Raw genomic sequence first — 14,931 nt, 5'->3', positions numbered from 1 at the left:
ACAGTTTGGGAGCCCAGGCCTGGAACAGTGATCCTCAGCTTTGGCTACACACTGGAATTCCCTGGAGAACTTTTACAATAGTAATGCCCAGCCCACAACCCAGGTCTGTTAAACCAAAATCTCTAGTTGGGGTTGGAACCCCGGGTTGTTTTTTTATAAGCTCCCTACGCAAGAAGGTTGAGAACCATTGGTCTAGAGTTTTATTCTCATCTCTAACCTTAGCTCGCTGCAAAGAGTAAGCTAAATTTAATCTTACCTTCTGAAGTATGTTCGCCAGTAGGCTAAATTCTGGTTCAGATGAAGAAACTGGGGAGTCCAAGAAAGTAACCCTTATTTTCCAATTTCTGTCGCAAAACCAAGCATGATAAATGATGAAAGGAGTGATTCTCAATGTTTTTTTAAATGGAAAAAATACCTCTGCCCCTGACCCACGTTTCTCTTGTTAAATGAGAGGCAGACCAAAAAGTATCACTCACCCATGATGCAGTTTATGATGCAGTTTGTCTCTTTTCCAGCCAGTGTGTTGGTAATAAAGTCACCTTTCGGAGCTTTAGTCCCTGTAATGCCTGTTTTCCTGGGTACAAGAATAACCTCTATTGCTAGGCCCAGCCCGTCCTCTGGAGGACTTGTAGAAGGTTAAAGTGGACAGGGACTTGGAAGCTCATTGAGTGCATACCTCTCGTTTAAGCAGTGAGGAATTGGAGGTTGTAAGAGGCAAAGAATGACTTCCCTCAACTCAAACCATTTCTGAAACAATTTCCCTGTTATCTAATTGTCGTCTTCCCGTTGGCATCTCCTCCTGGCTATTTTTAATAACATGCTCATTTTTATGTGGCAGCAAACATTTTGTTCCACAGATTCCTGCTTGAGGAGGAGGCTCCTTGCTGGTCCCTGTACAGAGCAGGCCCATCAGCACTCTATAGGTTTGAGATGATCCCCCCACAGCCAGGCTCTGCATGTCAGCCTCAGAAGGAGGGCTTCAGAGTCCAGCTTCCTGACGACAGGAAGGAGCCTTTCCACTTTGTTCGTGCTCAGATAGTAGTGCCAACTGCTCTTCTTTCATCACAAATTCCTATACTGAAACCTTACATTGTATTCCACTTTGCTGAGAGCTTTTACAAACATCATACAGTTAACCTATGCACAGAGAGGATTTAAAGCTTGTTGCTGCACTACTACCTAGAAGAGTGAGAGTGACTAGAACAATGGCCCACTGTTTGCTGGAACTAAATCTTTTTATCTGAGGTCAAAGAATACTGCCCTGACACAGCAGGAGTTGGTGTCCCCCTTATGACCGGCAATTTATTCATTGGAAATACTTTTTTTCAACAACAATCACATAATCAATGATTATACATGTGGACTACACCGGATGGGTTACACAGGAATCAAATCTGTTATATCTGTGGAAACAGATACAATCATCAGTTAATACAAAGCCAGGGGCCAACTGTGGAACAGACCATCAGTTAATCGCTCATGTGCAAGTTCAAAGTGAAGCTGAAGAAAATCAAAGCTATAAGAGCCACACTGTGACCTTGAATACATCCCACCTGAATTTAAAGACCATCTCAAGAATAGACTTGACACACTGAACACCAAGGACCAGAAGAGTTATGGGAAGACATACATGAAGAAATCAAAAGGTTATTACAAAGACAGGAAAGAAGGAAGAGGCCAAAATGGATATCAGAAGAGACCGAAATTTGCTCTTAAGCACAGGGTATCTAGAGCAAATGGAAGAAATGAAGTAAAAAAGGCAAACAGAAGATTTCAAAGGTCAGCTTGAGAAGACAAGGTAAAAGTATTATGACGAAATGTGGACCTGGAGTTAGAAAACCAAAAAGGGAAGAACACAGTGGACATTTCTCAAGCTGAAAGAACTGAAAAGTCAAGCCTCAAGTTGCATTACTGGAGGATTCTGTGGACAAAAAAATTGAATGACCTAAGATTTATCAAAAAGATAGAAGGAATACACAGTCACTGTATCAAAAAGAATTGGTTGATATTCAACCTTGCAAGAGATAGCATATAACCAAGAACCGCTGGTACTGAAGGAAGACCCTCAAGCTGCACTGAAGGCATAGGCAAAACACAAGGCTCCAGGAACTGACAGAATACCAGTTAAGATGCTGGAAGCGCTCACTTGTCTATGACAAGAAATTTGGAAGACAGCTACCTGGCCAACTGACTGGATGAGATCCATATTTGTGTCCATTCCAAAAGAAAGGCAATGAAACAGACTGCTGAAATTATTGAACGATATTCATTAATATCACATGCTAGCAAAATTTTGCTGAAGATAATAAAAAAATTACTGCAGCCATACATCTATGGGGAACTATTAGGCGTTCACACCGGATTCAGAAGCGGATATGAAATGAGGGATATCATTTTGGGTGTTAGATGGATCCTGCCTGAAAGCAGAGAATACCAGAAGGATGTTTACCTGTGTTTTATTGACTATATAAAGACATTCAACTGTGTTGATAAATATAAATAACCTTACAAAGAATGGGAACTCCAGAACACTTAAGTGTGCTCATACGGAACCAGTACATGGATCAAGAGGCGGTCATTCAAACAGAACAAAGGTTTCAAAACTGAAAAGGTATATGGTTACCTTAGTTATTCAATCTGTAAGCTGAAGAAATCTGTGAAGCTGGGCTGTACGAAGAATGTGGCATCAGGATTGGAGGATGACTCATTTAGCAACCTGCAATATGCAGATGACACAACCTTGCTTACCAAAAATGAAGACAGCTTGAAGCACTTACTGAAGAAAGTCAAAAGACTACAACCTTCAGTATGGATTACAACTAAACATGAAAACAAAAATCCTCACAGCGGGAGTGGAGAAAAAAATTGAAGTCAATGACTTCATTTTACTTGGAACAACAATCAGTGTCCGTGGAAGCACCAGTCATGAAATCAAATGACTTATTGCATTGAGTAATCTGTGGCAAAAGACCTCTTTAAAGTTCTAAAAAGCAGAGCTACTTTGATGAGTAAGGGGCACTTGACATGGTCTCTTCAGTCGCCTCAAATGCATGCGAAAGCTGGACAATGAAAAAATTGATGCGTTCAAACTGTGGTGTTAGCAAAGAACATTGAATACACCGTGGACTGCCAAAAAAACAAACAAATGAATCTTAGAAGAAGTACAACAGAATGCTCCTTAGAAGTGAGGATGGCCAGACTTTGGCATGCATACTTTGGACACATCATCAGAAAGATCAATCGCTAGAAAATGACATCATGTTTGGTAAAGTGGGAGGTCAGCAAAAACGAGGGAAATCCTGAGTGAAAGGGATTGACACAATAGCCACAAGGATGGACTCCAACATACCGCTGATCGTGGAGATGGCACAGGACTGGGCAGCGCCGCCTCCTGAGATGCATGGGAGGGAGCCATGAGTCAGCCCCAACCTGACAGCAACTAACAGTACAGTACATACCTCCCACTCATCTTTAATTCAAGTGCGATCCCTAACAGCTTGCTGTAAAACAGTGGGTTGATCCTGCGTGACAGAACTTGTAGAGAAAGTTGTAAATAAAGATGGTCTTTATCCAAATAGATTCCTCTTCTACCGTCAGCAGCAGCCTGAGGTTATGTCCGAGATGCAAGCACTGCTGCAAGACCACAGGGAAGGCTGTTGTTACTGTCAAGGCTAGACTCTTGGTGAGTTTTTGAAAGGGCAGCGTCTCCAAAAATCCATTGTCAATCAGAGAGGAGGCCAAGAGTTTATCTTCCCCGTTTCCCAGTACTGTGAATTGTTTTGAGGCTGGCCCTCGGAGCCATCATCCCTACTGCCAGATGGGCTGAGCGTGAGGCTGGACACGGGAACAGCTGGCACAGCAGAAGCTGGAGTAATATTCATTGCCACAGAGCTGGGCCTGCAGGATCAAATCACAGTTGGCCAGCTCAGGCTGGTCGATGCACTCCCTGCCAGGGTCCCTCGGCTGGGCAGCCGGTGCTGCAAAACAACAAGGGAGAGAGTAGTGGGGAAGCACAGTGTGTGGGGAAGCACAGGAGAATTTCCTCACCTACCACTGCATTTCCTTAAAAGGAAAGGAGCATTGTAACTGCTAGGTTCAAAAAGGTACATTAAATCTGTAACCTTTTAACACCTGTCTGTACAACTACCAGAGTCCTGGTGGCACAGCTGTTAAAAGCTCAGGCTGCTAACCAAAAGGGTTGGCAGTTCAAATCCACCAGCCACTCCTTGGAAACCCTATGGGGCAGTTCTGCATTGTCCTATAGGGTCACTGTGACTCGGAACTGAATTGAAGGCAATGGGTTTGGTTTATAGAACTACCAGGGATTAGTTTCTACCAGCTTGCTGGCCTCACTTTAACATGCAGTGCTCCCCTCCCCTGTTATTCTTTTTGCAGCCTCAGCCCCGTGCACAGCCCACAGGAGACCCCCCAAATATTTGTTAACTAGATGATTAGCTATCTCTTGACGCTAACTCCCTATCCTACCCCTGAGGAGCTCAATGACAATGGCCTTGGCTTTGGGATTAGGAGGATGAGAGGGATGAAATTACAAAGTAAAAAAAAAAACTTTGTGTTGGCAAGAGCTGGCCTGTGTTCTCCCTTCCAGCCCCACAAGCTTTGTGCCTTCTATATCCCCAGCTTACGTTAGTCACTTGGCTTCCTGTCTTCCCAGTTTTTCTACTTCCCCCAGAGAAGGCAGTTAAGTATTCAGCAAGGTGTTAGGAAAAGAGCCTCAACCACAGCCATTATGCTGTACTGGGAACACTGCCCTTGAGCCTCCCCTCTGAATTCACCTGCCATCTTCTAGGAGCTTCCGTATCTTCCAAATCCCTGTTTGAGCTGTCTCTGCTGCTTCATCTTAGGACTGAAGTGGCCTTATCTATTTTATTTCCTTTTTCTTTCTGGCTCTTAAGGACTTGGCTTAGTTTAGGCCAGCTGCACCTTCCCTGAAATCGGACCTCATGGAGTTAGGGAGGCTTTATCTTCATCCTCTCTCCCATTGCTCCCTCCCACGACACAACTGAAGGACTATACCTAACCAATGAATGACCTTAGAAAGGCTTGGTTGCTCAGTATAACAAGAAGACGAAGAATAATTAGTACTATTTACATTTACTTAAATAGCAAGCCATTTATGTATATTGTTTAAAAATGTCAGTAACTGTTATCAGCTGTCTTAGCTGTTGCAGAGTCTGGGCCTCTCATAGGGCCAGACAGTTAGCAGGTGATCATCACAGTGGTTAGACCAGCAGCTCAAGAGCCAGACTGTCTGCGCCTAAACCTGGCTCTGCCACTTAACCAGCTGGGTGACTTGGGGGGAGTTACTTAAGCTCTTTGTGCTTCTGTTTCCTCATCTATAAAATGGAGATAATAATAGCATCTACTTCATAGGGACGTTTCAAAAAGTAAATGAGTTAAGACCTTGTCAAACACTTAAAACAGCACCTGGGCCTGTAGTAACCACAGCTAAAATTCAAGTGCTTAACATACTTTTTTGCCCACATAGCACAGTTCCCTGCTATTTAAAAAATGGGACTGGGCCATAGTAGGTGACTCTGTGTTTTATTCCTACACTAGTTTCTGTTCCTCACCCCAGTCTTTTAGGCAAAAAGGTTGAGAAGTCTTCACAGTAGAACCAAGTCCTTTACACCAGAGTGTGACTAATCCAAGGCTCCCCCACGCTAATGCTAACACAGTAATTCCAGTATGCCACCAAACCATGAATAGGGCCAAGTGAGGCAGCCTCAAGCTATGTGACCCTAAAAAAAGACACAATGGATGAGAGCAGATATTGGCAGCCTAACCAGGGAATGAATACAGCTAAGGAGAGGAGAGGCACTGCATACAGCTCAGGCAAGGTGCCCCCCAAATATCTAAGGTTGGCAAACTTGTCCAGCGGAGGGCTGGAGAAGGGCGGCCTGACTGAAGGCATGAGTGTCCTATCCATCAGACCATTGTAGCTTGGCACCAACACATCATGAGGAGCCCCAGTGGACTTCATCGTCAAGCAAGTGAATAATTTGTTTTCCCACATTGACATGTATATTTTTTTAAAAACCCCATTGCCTTCGAGTCAGTTCTGACCCATGGTGACCCTATAGGACAGAATAGAGCTGCCCCATAGCATTTCCAAGGCTGTAATCTTTACAAAAGCAGACTGCACATCTTTCTTCCACCAAGTGCCTGGTGATTTTGAATGACTGACCTTTTGGTTAGCAGTAGAGCGCTTAACCACTGCTCCAGGACTCCTTAGACATGTATATAAAAAACATGACTACTGGCTTAACAGCTCCCTTTCTCTGAGTAAATCTGAATTTTGGTTTAGTCTTGTGGGTTTGGGTAATACCCAGACAAGATCAAATTTATGTACATGATAGAGGTAGAAAAGTAGCCCCTGTAGCAGGGTGCTGTCACCAAAGTAATGCCATCATTCCTTCACACATGCACTCAGTCACCAAGAATCTGAGCACCTGCGGAGTGCCAAGCACTGGGCCAGGCCCTGGGGACACGAGTTACAATCACTGCCCTAGGGAGCTCACAAAGGAGGCTTAAGTGCCATCCAGGCTCACTAAGCAACATTGTAACCACAGACCTTCAACCTCAAACACAGGCTCCCCACCCTGAAAGATGACACCCTGAGTATAGGAGTGCTCCTGGTGGGGCACTATGGGCCTGACAGCCATGAACATCAGAGCAGGGCAACACCAGAAGGGCCCTGGCACCCTCTCCCCTGAGGTCTCCATCAGGCCAGGTGAGACCAGCTGCCCAGACCGGGGCACCACCCTGCTGTTCAGTTGGTAACCAGGGCCGCAGGTACATGGGAAAGCAGGCGGAATGCGAAATACCTGTCCCCCATCCCTCTGACTTAGTTGAACATAGAACTCTGGTAAGTTTGAACACTACAGTTCACCAATTCTGAGCTGCACTTATTTTCATATTTTAACATCAAGTTGGACTGTATCTTAATTGACAGTATCTGAAAAAAAAAATTTTTTTTTTTTTTTTTTAGCATTGTGCCATTTAATTGGCTGCATTTTTTTTTCCTACTGGTACAATAATGCATCTTACAATATGGCATTTAGATTTGTTGAAATATGATGCAGCAGTGACTCAGAGCAGGAGCTAGAGAATACTAAAATACCAAATTACTGAATAATGCAGGTAAAATTCCATTGAATTACAGGTGCAATAGCTTAATAAAAATAGGGGAAGTCAAAAGACCTGGGATCTAGTCTCACCTTGGCCACTAATTTGCTATGCGACATCACTTAAACTGTCTGCATAGCTGTGTCATTTGTAAAACAGTGATGATAATCTCTGCCCTTTCCCTCTCTGGGATATATAGTCAAAAGGCCATAAATACAGGACCACTTTTTGCCACTTTAATTAGAAAGGAAGACCCTCAACGAAATAGATTGACACAGTGGCTACAACAATGGGCTCAAACATAGCAATGACTGAGAACAGTGCAGGACCAGGCAGGGTTTCGTTCTGTTTTGCATGGGGTCACTGTGCATCGGAACCGACTTCACTACACCTAACAACAATTAGAATGGATAGATTTGAATGGTCTGCCTTAAATGTTATAATGACATTCCAGCCAATCCTGTTTCTCAGAATAAAACCAGTCTAAATTTTTTTTTTTTTAAACAATGATACTAAACATCTATTAAGCACTCCACCACCCATCAATTTGTTGTACTGTGGTGGCCTACATGTTATGATGCTGGAAGCTATGCCAGCAGTACTTCAAATACTAGCAGGTTCACCCATGGTTAACAGGTTCCAGGGGAGCTCCCAGACTAAGACCAGAAGGAAAGGCCTGGAGATCTGCTGAAAACTAGCCAGTGAAACCCCTATGGATCACCACAGAGTACTGTCTGATATAGTGCTGGAAGATGAGTCCCCTGGATTGGGATGCGGTACACAGTAGCTAAAAGAATGGACTCGAGCATGTCAACAATCCTGAAGATGGCAGTGCACCAGGCAACATTTCATTCTGTTATACATAAGACCAGCATCAGCCGAAACCACTCAGTGGTAACTGACAACAACAGTTAAGCACCAGGTGCCCAGCCTAAGCAACACTTCCTTCACCCTCACTCCAGCTTATAGGGTGGTGAAGTGGCCCCACTGTACATACGAGAAAGTGACTCAGGAAGGTTACACTCGCTGCTGCAAGTTACACTACTAGTAACCGGCAGAGTGAGCCAGGATTGGAACTAGAATCCCTCAGACTGCAGAGCCTGCGCTCTTGCACAGCACACATTCTTCCAGGCCTGGAGAATAAGCAAGTGCCCTGGGGACGCGCCCCTTCAACCCCCTAGTGGGCAAGCGCCCCTTACCCGGTGGGACCACCTTCACCTCAGTGCTGCGGCTGGCTGCCTGGCTCCCACGGTAGGCGCTGCATGTGTAGGAGCCCTCGTCCCTGGCCTGCAAGTTGTAGATCAGCAGCGTGCCGTCTGGGGCCTGGTGAACACGGTGGCCGTCGGCCCGCATGGGCAGCCCGTTCCTGTGAGGAAAGGGACTCTGGGGCAGCTGTCCAGGTCTTCCGGCCCTGGGAGGCCATACTGCTGATCAGAGGCCATTCCAGAGCCAATTGACTCCCTCCCTTTGTGGGCAAACAGCAGATGACCCTCGCCTCAAGGAAGAGATAGGCTATCAAAAAGATACGGGAATGTTAACAAAATAACAGGCAAGTGAAGTTAACCAACTAAGCACACTGATCTAAGTTTGTACATTTGCTTCTTATCCACAAAGGAATCCCATTCTGGCTTTTCATTAACAAATGTCTCTTAGTTGGGTTAGATACCAGGCCTTGTGCTGGACAAACAAGCACTCCATGCCTTTGGGGCACTGGGTGGGGGAGGGGGGAGGAATGCGGGTGCTCAGGGGAGCCTTCTCTGAGGAGGACCTGAGGATGAGGCGGCGGCAGCCAGCTGATGGAGAGAAAGAACCAAGAGACTCAGGAACTTGAAGGCAGGCTGGGGCTGGAGCAAGGAGTGTGAGTGCAGAAAGTGGACCTGGCCAAGCTGGAGAGAAGGAGCCAGTCACCAGGTTCTTAGACTCTGCTAGGAATTTGGACTGGATCCTGAGAGCTGTGGGGATTTCAGTCAAGCGGGAACTGACATGAGATTCGCACTTTGCCAGGCTCATTGATGGCAGTGTGGGCGGGGGGAGACAGGCCAGACGCTGCTGCAGCAATGCACACAGGGCAGATGAAAAAGGTAGTAAAATAAAGGTCAGATATGGGGAGAGGAAGAAATCAAGGACAAAAGGTTTCTAGCCTGGGTTACTGGCTAATGGTGGTACCCTTGCAACTCAGGGAAATCCAGGGTACAGATCAGGAAGGCTGAGGTTATCCACCATTTTGAATTTGGGGTACCTTTTTTTTGAGATACCAGGAGACACTGGATTTGAGGTCTGGAGCTCAAGAGAAAAGTCTGGACCCAGGTAGTATATCATACTTGAGTGCTCCCAGAAACTGCATCTACAGGGTTGCCCGAGGGGAAGTTACAGAACAAGGCCACCAGGACCTGAGACAGAACCGTAAGGTGCACCAACATCTAAGGGATATGTAAGATGAGCTGGCCAAGAAAACCTAGAAGCAGCAGCCAGAGGCACAGGAGAACACCAGAAGACAGTGGTGCCCGGAGCCAAGTGACAGAATGTTTCAAGAAGGAGCAAGTGGTTGGCGGAAGGGCACTCAGACTCAAATCATATAAGGACTGAGGTGTGTCCAGTGGACTTAGGAATGGAGAGGTCGTTGATAGCCCTGGCCAGTGCAGTACCCCTGGAGTGGGAGGGTGGTCTGAGGAGTGAGTAGGGGGTAAACAGGTGGAGACAATCAGGACAGACAGCTGTGCTGTGAAGGGCAGGGTTGGCAGGGAAACTGAGGGTAGTCCTGAGGCAGGGGAGCCCCAGCACAGTTGCTGCTGGGAAGATCCAGGAGAGGCCAAGTTGAAGGTAAAGGCCAGACAGCCAGAGCCCGATCATAGAAGGCTGGCCCAGAGCACCAGCTGAAACCTCCAGAGGCTCCCAGCCACCCTCCGCTAAAGCCTGTGCCTTCCTCTTGCACAGCTGAACTCTGCAGCCCCGTCACCTCACCCCTCCAGGGTGCAGGCCCTTCCCACCTTGCTATAACCTCTCAAATACCCACCTTGGTGCTTGCTGCTCCTTCCACAACAGCCTTCAAGATGCAGCCAAAGTCACCTCCCTGGCCAGCCTTTCCTTGACTCCCCCAGGCTGGTGGCAGCCTCACACTGCTCTGTGCAGATAGCACTTAGCACAAACCTTGTTTGGAGCTCCTGGGACACAGTACCATCTGCCTGGGGCTCAAGGTACCCCAGGATCCCCTGGGGATGCCCTGGGGGTCAGACTACTCCAGAATCCCCTGGGAATGCCTTGGGGCTCGGAGTACCCCAGGATCCCCAGAGCCTAGCCTAGGCCTGACACACTGCAGGGAGGGAAGGATAAAAAATGTTTCCAGAACAAATGAATGAACAAATAAAAGACCATTCGATCTGGGGTAAAAGACCACTTAAGTCCCCCAAACTGAGTATAGCCCAGTGGTTCTCAACCCCAGAGAAAATTTGCCTCCTAGAGGACACGTGGCTAAGCCTAGAGACATTTTTTATTGTCACAACTTGTGGGAAGAATGCTACTGCAATCTAGTGAGTAGAAGCCAGAGATGCTGCTAAACCATCCAGCAAAGCACAGGGCAGCCTCCCAGCTGTGGGCCCACAATAAAGAGGTTGAGAAACCCTGGTGCGGCCCAACCAATGGAAATGAGAGAGGTCTTATAGAGCTTCATGTGGGCATGTGGGCACTGCAGCCCCTCCCCTAGCACCAGACCTGGAGGTAGGAGTGGGTGAATGAGGGAGGCGGCAGTGGTGACAGCAGCAGATAAGTCTTACCTGGACCATCTGACGTGCACGCTTTCTCCTGCCACCACAGAAAGGTGGCCCACCCCTGCCTGGCTGCACAGCCTCAGGTAGGGGGGTCTGAGGGCCAGGACTTGCCTGGAAGATGTCTTACCTGGACCATCTGATGTTCACGTTTTCTCCTGCCACCACACACAGCAGCCTGGCTGTGTCCCCCTCTGGCACTGTCACAGTAGTGGGCAGCCCTGTGATCGTCAGCTCCCCTGGGCACAAGGAGGGAGCAATATCAGCCACTACACCAGTCCTGCCCCAGCCCATGCCACCTAACCTCAGAGGCCACTGCCCCTACTTGCCCTCCTCTCCTCAGGACTGTCACCTTACCCAGAACTCTGAGCTGGACCCACCGCTGGTCTCTGTCCTGCCCGTTGAAAGCAACACAGGCGTAGAAGCCGCCATCTTCCACAGCCACATGGCTGATGACCAGAGAGCCATCAGGCTGCAGCTGGTGCCTGGGGACAACCACAGTCAGCTGGCTCCAGCCCAAGGGGGCAGGTATGGGGTGGGGGCAGGGTCAAGGGAAGGGCAGGGCGGATGGAGGGAGGGGCAGACTTTTCCTTTCCGTGGAGAGGCTGAGGGTCCATCTGCCTTAGACCATTATGTCCTCTTTTGATTTACTTGAAAATGCCTGGCTTTTACGCATAGCAACAGACAAATCATTTCAAATGTTCTGAAAGAAAAGTAATTCTAGTCTGGGTTTCTAGTTTTTCGTATACTTATTTTGTAGGTGCAAATCCTGTGTGGTATTAAGCCTCTGTTTCCATGTGTCAAACGGGGTTAAAATAGCACCTACCTCTGTATGGCTGTTTTGCAGATTATACAATAGAGAAGATTCCTCCCGCTCAGTATGCACTCAGTAAATGCTAGCTATCATGCCCACAGCTGGAAATGGGCTCTGATTTCATTTCCTCCCTCAACCAGCACTTCTGCGAGCCGGTCGGTTACTTCCGTCCACTAACCACACTCTGGGAAGGCCCAGGGGCCCAAAAGTTGCTCTGCCCAAGGAGCCCTTTGCCCAGCAGCTCCTTCCCCCAACGGCCCCCAACAGATGGGATGGGGCTGGAGGCAGAAGGTAGGGGAGAGGAATGGAATAAACCTGGGAGAAGAGAGGGACTGCCCATCCTTCTGCCACTCAATAGCTGGGGGCGGGAAGCCTTCTGCACGGCAGGTCAACCGGATCCACTGGCCTGGACTGGCATCTACCACCCCAGGCTGGTTCTGGTCCAGACGAAGTCTACAAAACAAGCACCTACAGTCATAAGGGGCCTCCCCCACATGCAACCAGGCCTGGTGACTGGACCTCTGCACATGTCATGGCACCCCTCCTTCTTCCAGCCAGATTCAGCTTCCTAAAGCTACCCTTGTGTTCTGGTTAAGACACCATCCATAAAGTCTAAAAGCCATCTCTACCATCCCCCCTCAAGCCTCCCCGACCTGCTGGCTGGATAGACACACACAGCACCCAACATCCCTGTTATCCTCACCCTGCACATTGGCCTCGAGGCCCTTAACAAGCACTGCTCCAGTCCTCCACAACTCCTCTGAAACCAAACTACTCTTTAAGGCCAGCTCCAGCCCTCCTCTGAAAAGCCATCTTGGGCCCTCTGCCCCCCAGAGCACTTCCCTTCCCTCAGTTCCTGGGTCCTAGGCTCACACCATTCCCACCTGTCTGGTCGCAGCACACAGGGCCTGGTGACCAATTCACCTTCCCCTCCTCTCGCCCACTGAGACCTCACCCACCCAGGGTCGGGGAGGCTGAGAGCAGGATGGGCTGCTGGGCTGTTACCTGGATGTGGGCCGTGGGTGAGAGGAAGAGACGGCTCCCAGGCCCCCAGCATCCCCGTGGGCAGGGTCCTTGGACTGAAGGAAGTGCCTTGGCTCAGCCTCAGACAGCACAGCCTTATCGCCCCCTGTCGTGAGGCAGGGAGAAGCAAGGGGTGAGCTGTGAGGAGAAGACGGTATAGGGAAGGGCGGGCCATGAGGCCGGTGGAGGACACGTGGAGGAATGAGGGCCACAGGGGCCAGGTATTCACCCCAGCCCTTCTGGAGAGTGTGTCACCTGTCACAAGGATGCCCAGGCCCAGGGAAGCAGCCAGGTCTCTCAAGCACGGGGCTGCCTGGCCCTCCCACCCAGTCCCATGAGAATCCAGTGGGGGTGGTTCAAACACCTGTGATGCGAAGCTGGATCTTCTGGGAGTTGAGGTCTGGCCTGGTGCTGCCACAGCTGTAGGTGCCGGCGTCCTCTGCCCGTAGGGGGCTGATGACCAGCGAGCCATCGGCCTGCAGCTTGTGCCTGAATGGGGTAGGGGAGGAGGAACGGCTGAGCTCCAGGCTTCTGGGGGCAACAGTGAGCACTGGTGCTCCCTCAAGCCCGGTGCTCCCAGCAGAGGTGACCATAGCCCCACAGAGGCCCCTGGGGGACTCCCCCTCCTGACCCATAGGAGATCAAGGGGGTGCTGCTGGGGAAGGACTGTCACACACACCTGTCAGAGGAGATAGGCCGGCCATCCTTCTGCCACCCAGCATGGCGGTCCAGGGAGCTGTCATCTGGGCAGAAGAGCCGCACCAAGTGCCCCAGGGAAGCCTGCACCAGGGTGGGCTCAGAGCCAGCCAAGCTGATCCTGGAAAGGTGGGAGGTGAGAATCTGCCATCCTGGTGTGAGTGCCTGGACCAGGACCAGCCTTGCAGCTGTGTGTCTAACACAGCTAGCTCCACACCCATCATGTCATGGGCACTTGTGGGGGTCAGAGGGTCCCTGGGGGGCCAAGTTCCAGAACCCCGTAGACACAGGAGTCTGTCCTCCACCCTCCTGCCATCCCCTGAGCATTGCCGCCTTAACCTGGTCCCTCAGCAACAGGGTAGGTGAGAAGCCCAGCGGTGGGAAGGGGCTGTGGGGAAGCACATATCGAATTCATAGGAATTAAACTACACACCTGACCCCTTTGGAATTTAAAATTTGGGTTTTTTAAATTTTGTTTTTAATCTCCCCAAATCCCTCATTCATGTGACACAGTCCCGAAAGTAATAAATAATGGGACTCCCACCAAACCTATAAGCTATGTAGGGTAGGTGATACTATCACCATGTTACAGTAAAGACACCGAGGCTTGGACAAGTTGGCTGGCTTGCCAACAAGCTAGAGAGGCCCCAAGCTGCGCTGGCAAGACCTGGTCAAGGATCCAAGCACCACCATCTACTAGCTGCCTGACCCGGGATAAGTCTCTGTGTCTCAGAAGCCGCAGCAGGGCTGCTTGGAGGGTTAGAGATTAGGGAGGGACAAAGGCAGGGCCTGCTCCCTCCAGGTTTTAGCTCATACAGGCCCAGCCCCCAGTTTGGGCTCCCTGCCTCCTACCTGGGTAAGGTGGTGGGCCTCACCTGTACGAAGAGCTGATGGAGGGTTGTGCTGGCTGCCCAGCATCTCCACCAAGTCTAGGGATGCTGGGTCCACGTTCCTGGCCCCAGGGCCCTTCTCCAATGGCCTGGGTATGGGAGGCCTCCCCCAGCTCAGGCTCTTGGTCTTGCCTCCAGAGGCTACTGGAAGGCAAGGGCTTCCTCTGGACTGTGGCTCCCATCCTTTGCTTGCTGGCCTCCTGCTGGCCTCTAGGACCTCCATCCCTGTGAGTGCTCTGGGCAGAGGCTCCAGGCTGGGGCCCCCGGCAGCTGCTCACACACTCCTCCTCTGAGGGGAAGTTATTGGCATTGCCATGGCAGCCACCGTACCAGAAGCGGTTACACTGGCCCACCGAGGCAATGAAGTACCAGCGGGCAGCCCAATCTGTACAGGAGCCATGAGCACTGGGCAGCAGGCACTGCATTGGGTAGGCTGAGGGTAGAAGAGACACACATCACCAGGGTGCCCAGTAATAAATCTACAAACACTGCCTAACAGAGCCCTGCTAAGAAGCTCTACCACCCCTCGGCCTCAGAGGCTTAGGGGGGAGGCCTTCTCAGTTTACAGAACTGGTTATATGACAGAACACAGGTCCAGTGC

At 49.6% G+C, this 14,931-nt stretch overlaps 1 protein-coding gene across 1 annotated transcript in view; it reads right to left on the bottom strand.

Moving 5' to 3' along the window:
• Positions 1-1,289: 1,289 nt before the first annotated feature.
• PAPLN (papilin, proteoglycan like sulfated glycoprotein) overlaps positions 1,290-14,931 on the bottom strand; it is a 37,165-nt gene continuing 23,523 nt past the window's right edge. Inside the window, exons 20-28 of the mRNA XM_049898790.1 lie at positions 14,316-14,763; positions 13,424-13,561; positions 13,109-13,233; positions 12,727-12,850; positions 12,037-12,174; positions 11,265-11,392; positions 11,038-11,146; positions 8,346-8,512; positions 1,290-3,977 (exon numbers count right to left, since the gene is read on the bottom strand). Of these exons, the coding sequence (XP_049754747.1) occupies positions 3,808-3,977; positions 8,346-8,512; positions 11,038-11,146; positions 11,265-11,392; positions 12,037-12,174; positions 12,727-12,850; positions 13,109-13,233; positions 13,424-13,561; positions 14,316-14,763 (1,547 nt within the window). The 3' untranslated portion in view covers positions 1,290-3,807. The remainder of the gene's footprint in view (positions 3,978-8,345; positions 8,513-11,037; positions 11,147-11,264; positions 11,393-12,036; positions 12,175-12,726; positions 12,851-13,108; positions 13,234-13,423; positions 13,562-14,315; positions 14,764-14,931) is intronic.

Source organism: Elephas maximus, chromosome 10, assembly GCF_024166365.1.
Source record: "Elephas maximus indicus isolate mEleMax1 chromosome 10, mEleMax1 primary haplotype, whole genome shotgun sequence".
Classification (NCBI taxonomy): domain Eukaryota; kingdom Metazoa; phylum Chordata; class Mammalia; order Proboscidea; family Elephantidae; genus Elephas; species Elephas maximus.
This window is presented reverse-complemented; position numbering and strand designations above follow the sequence as displayed.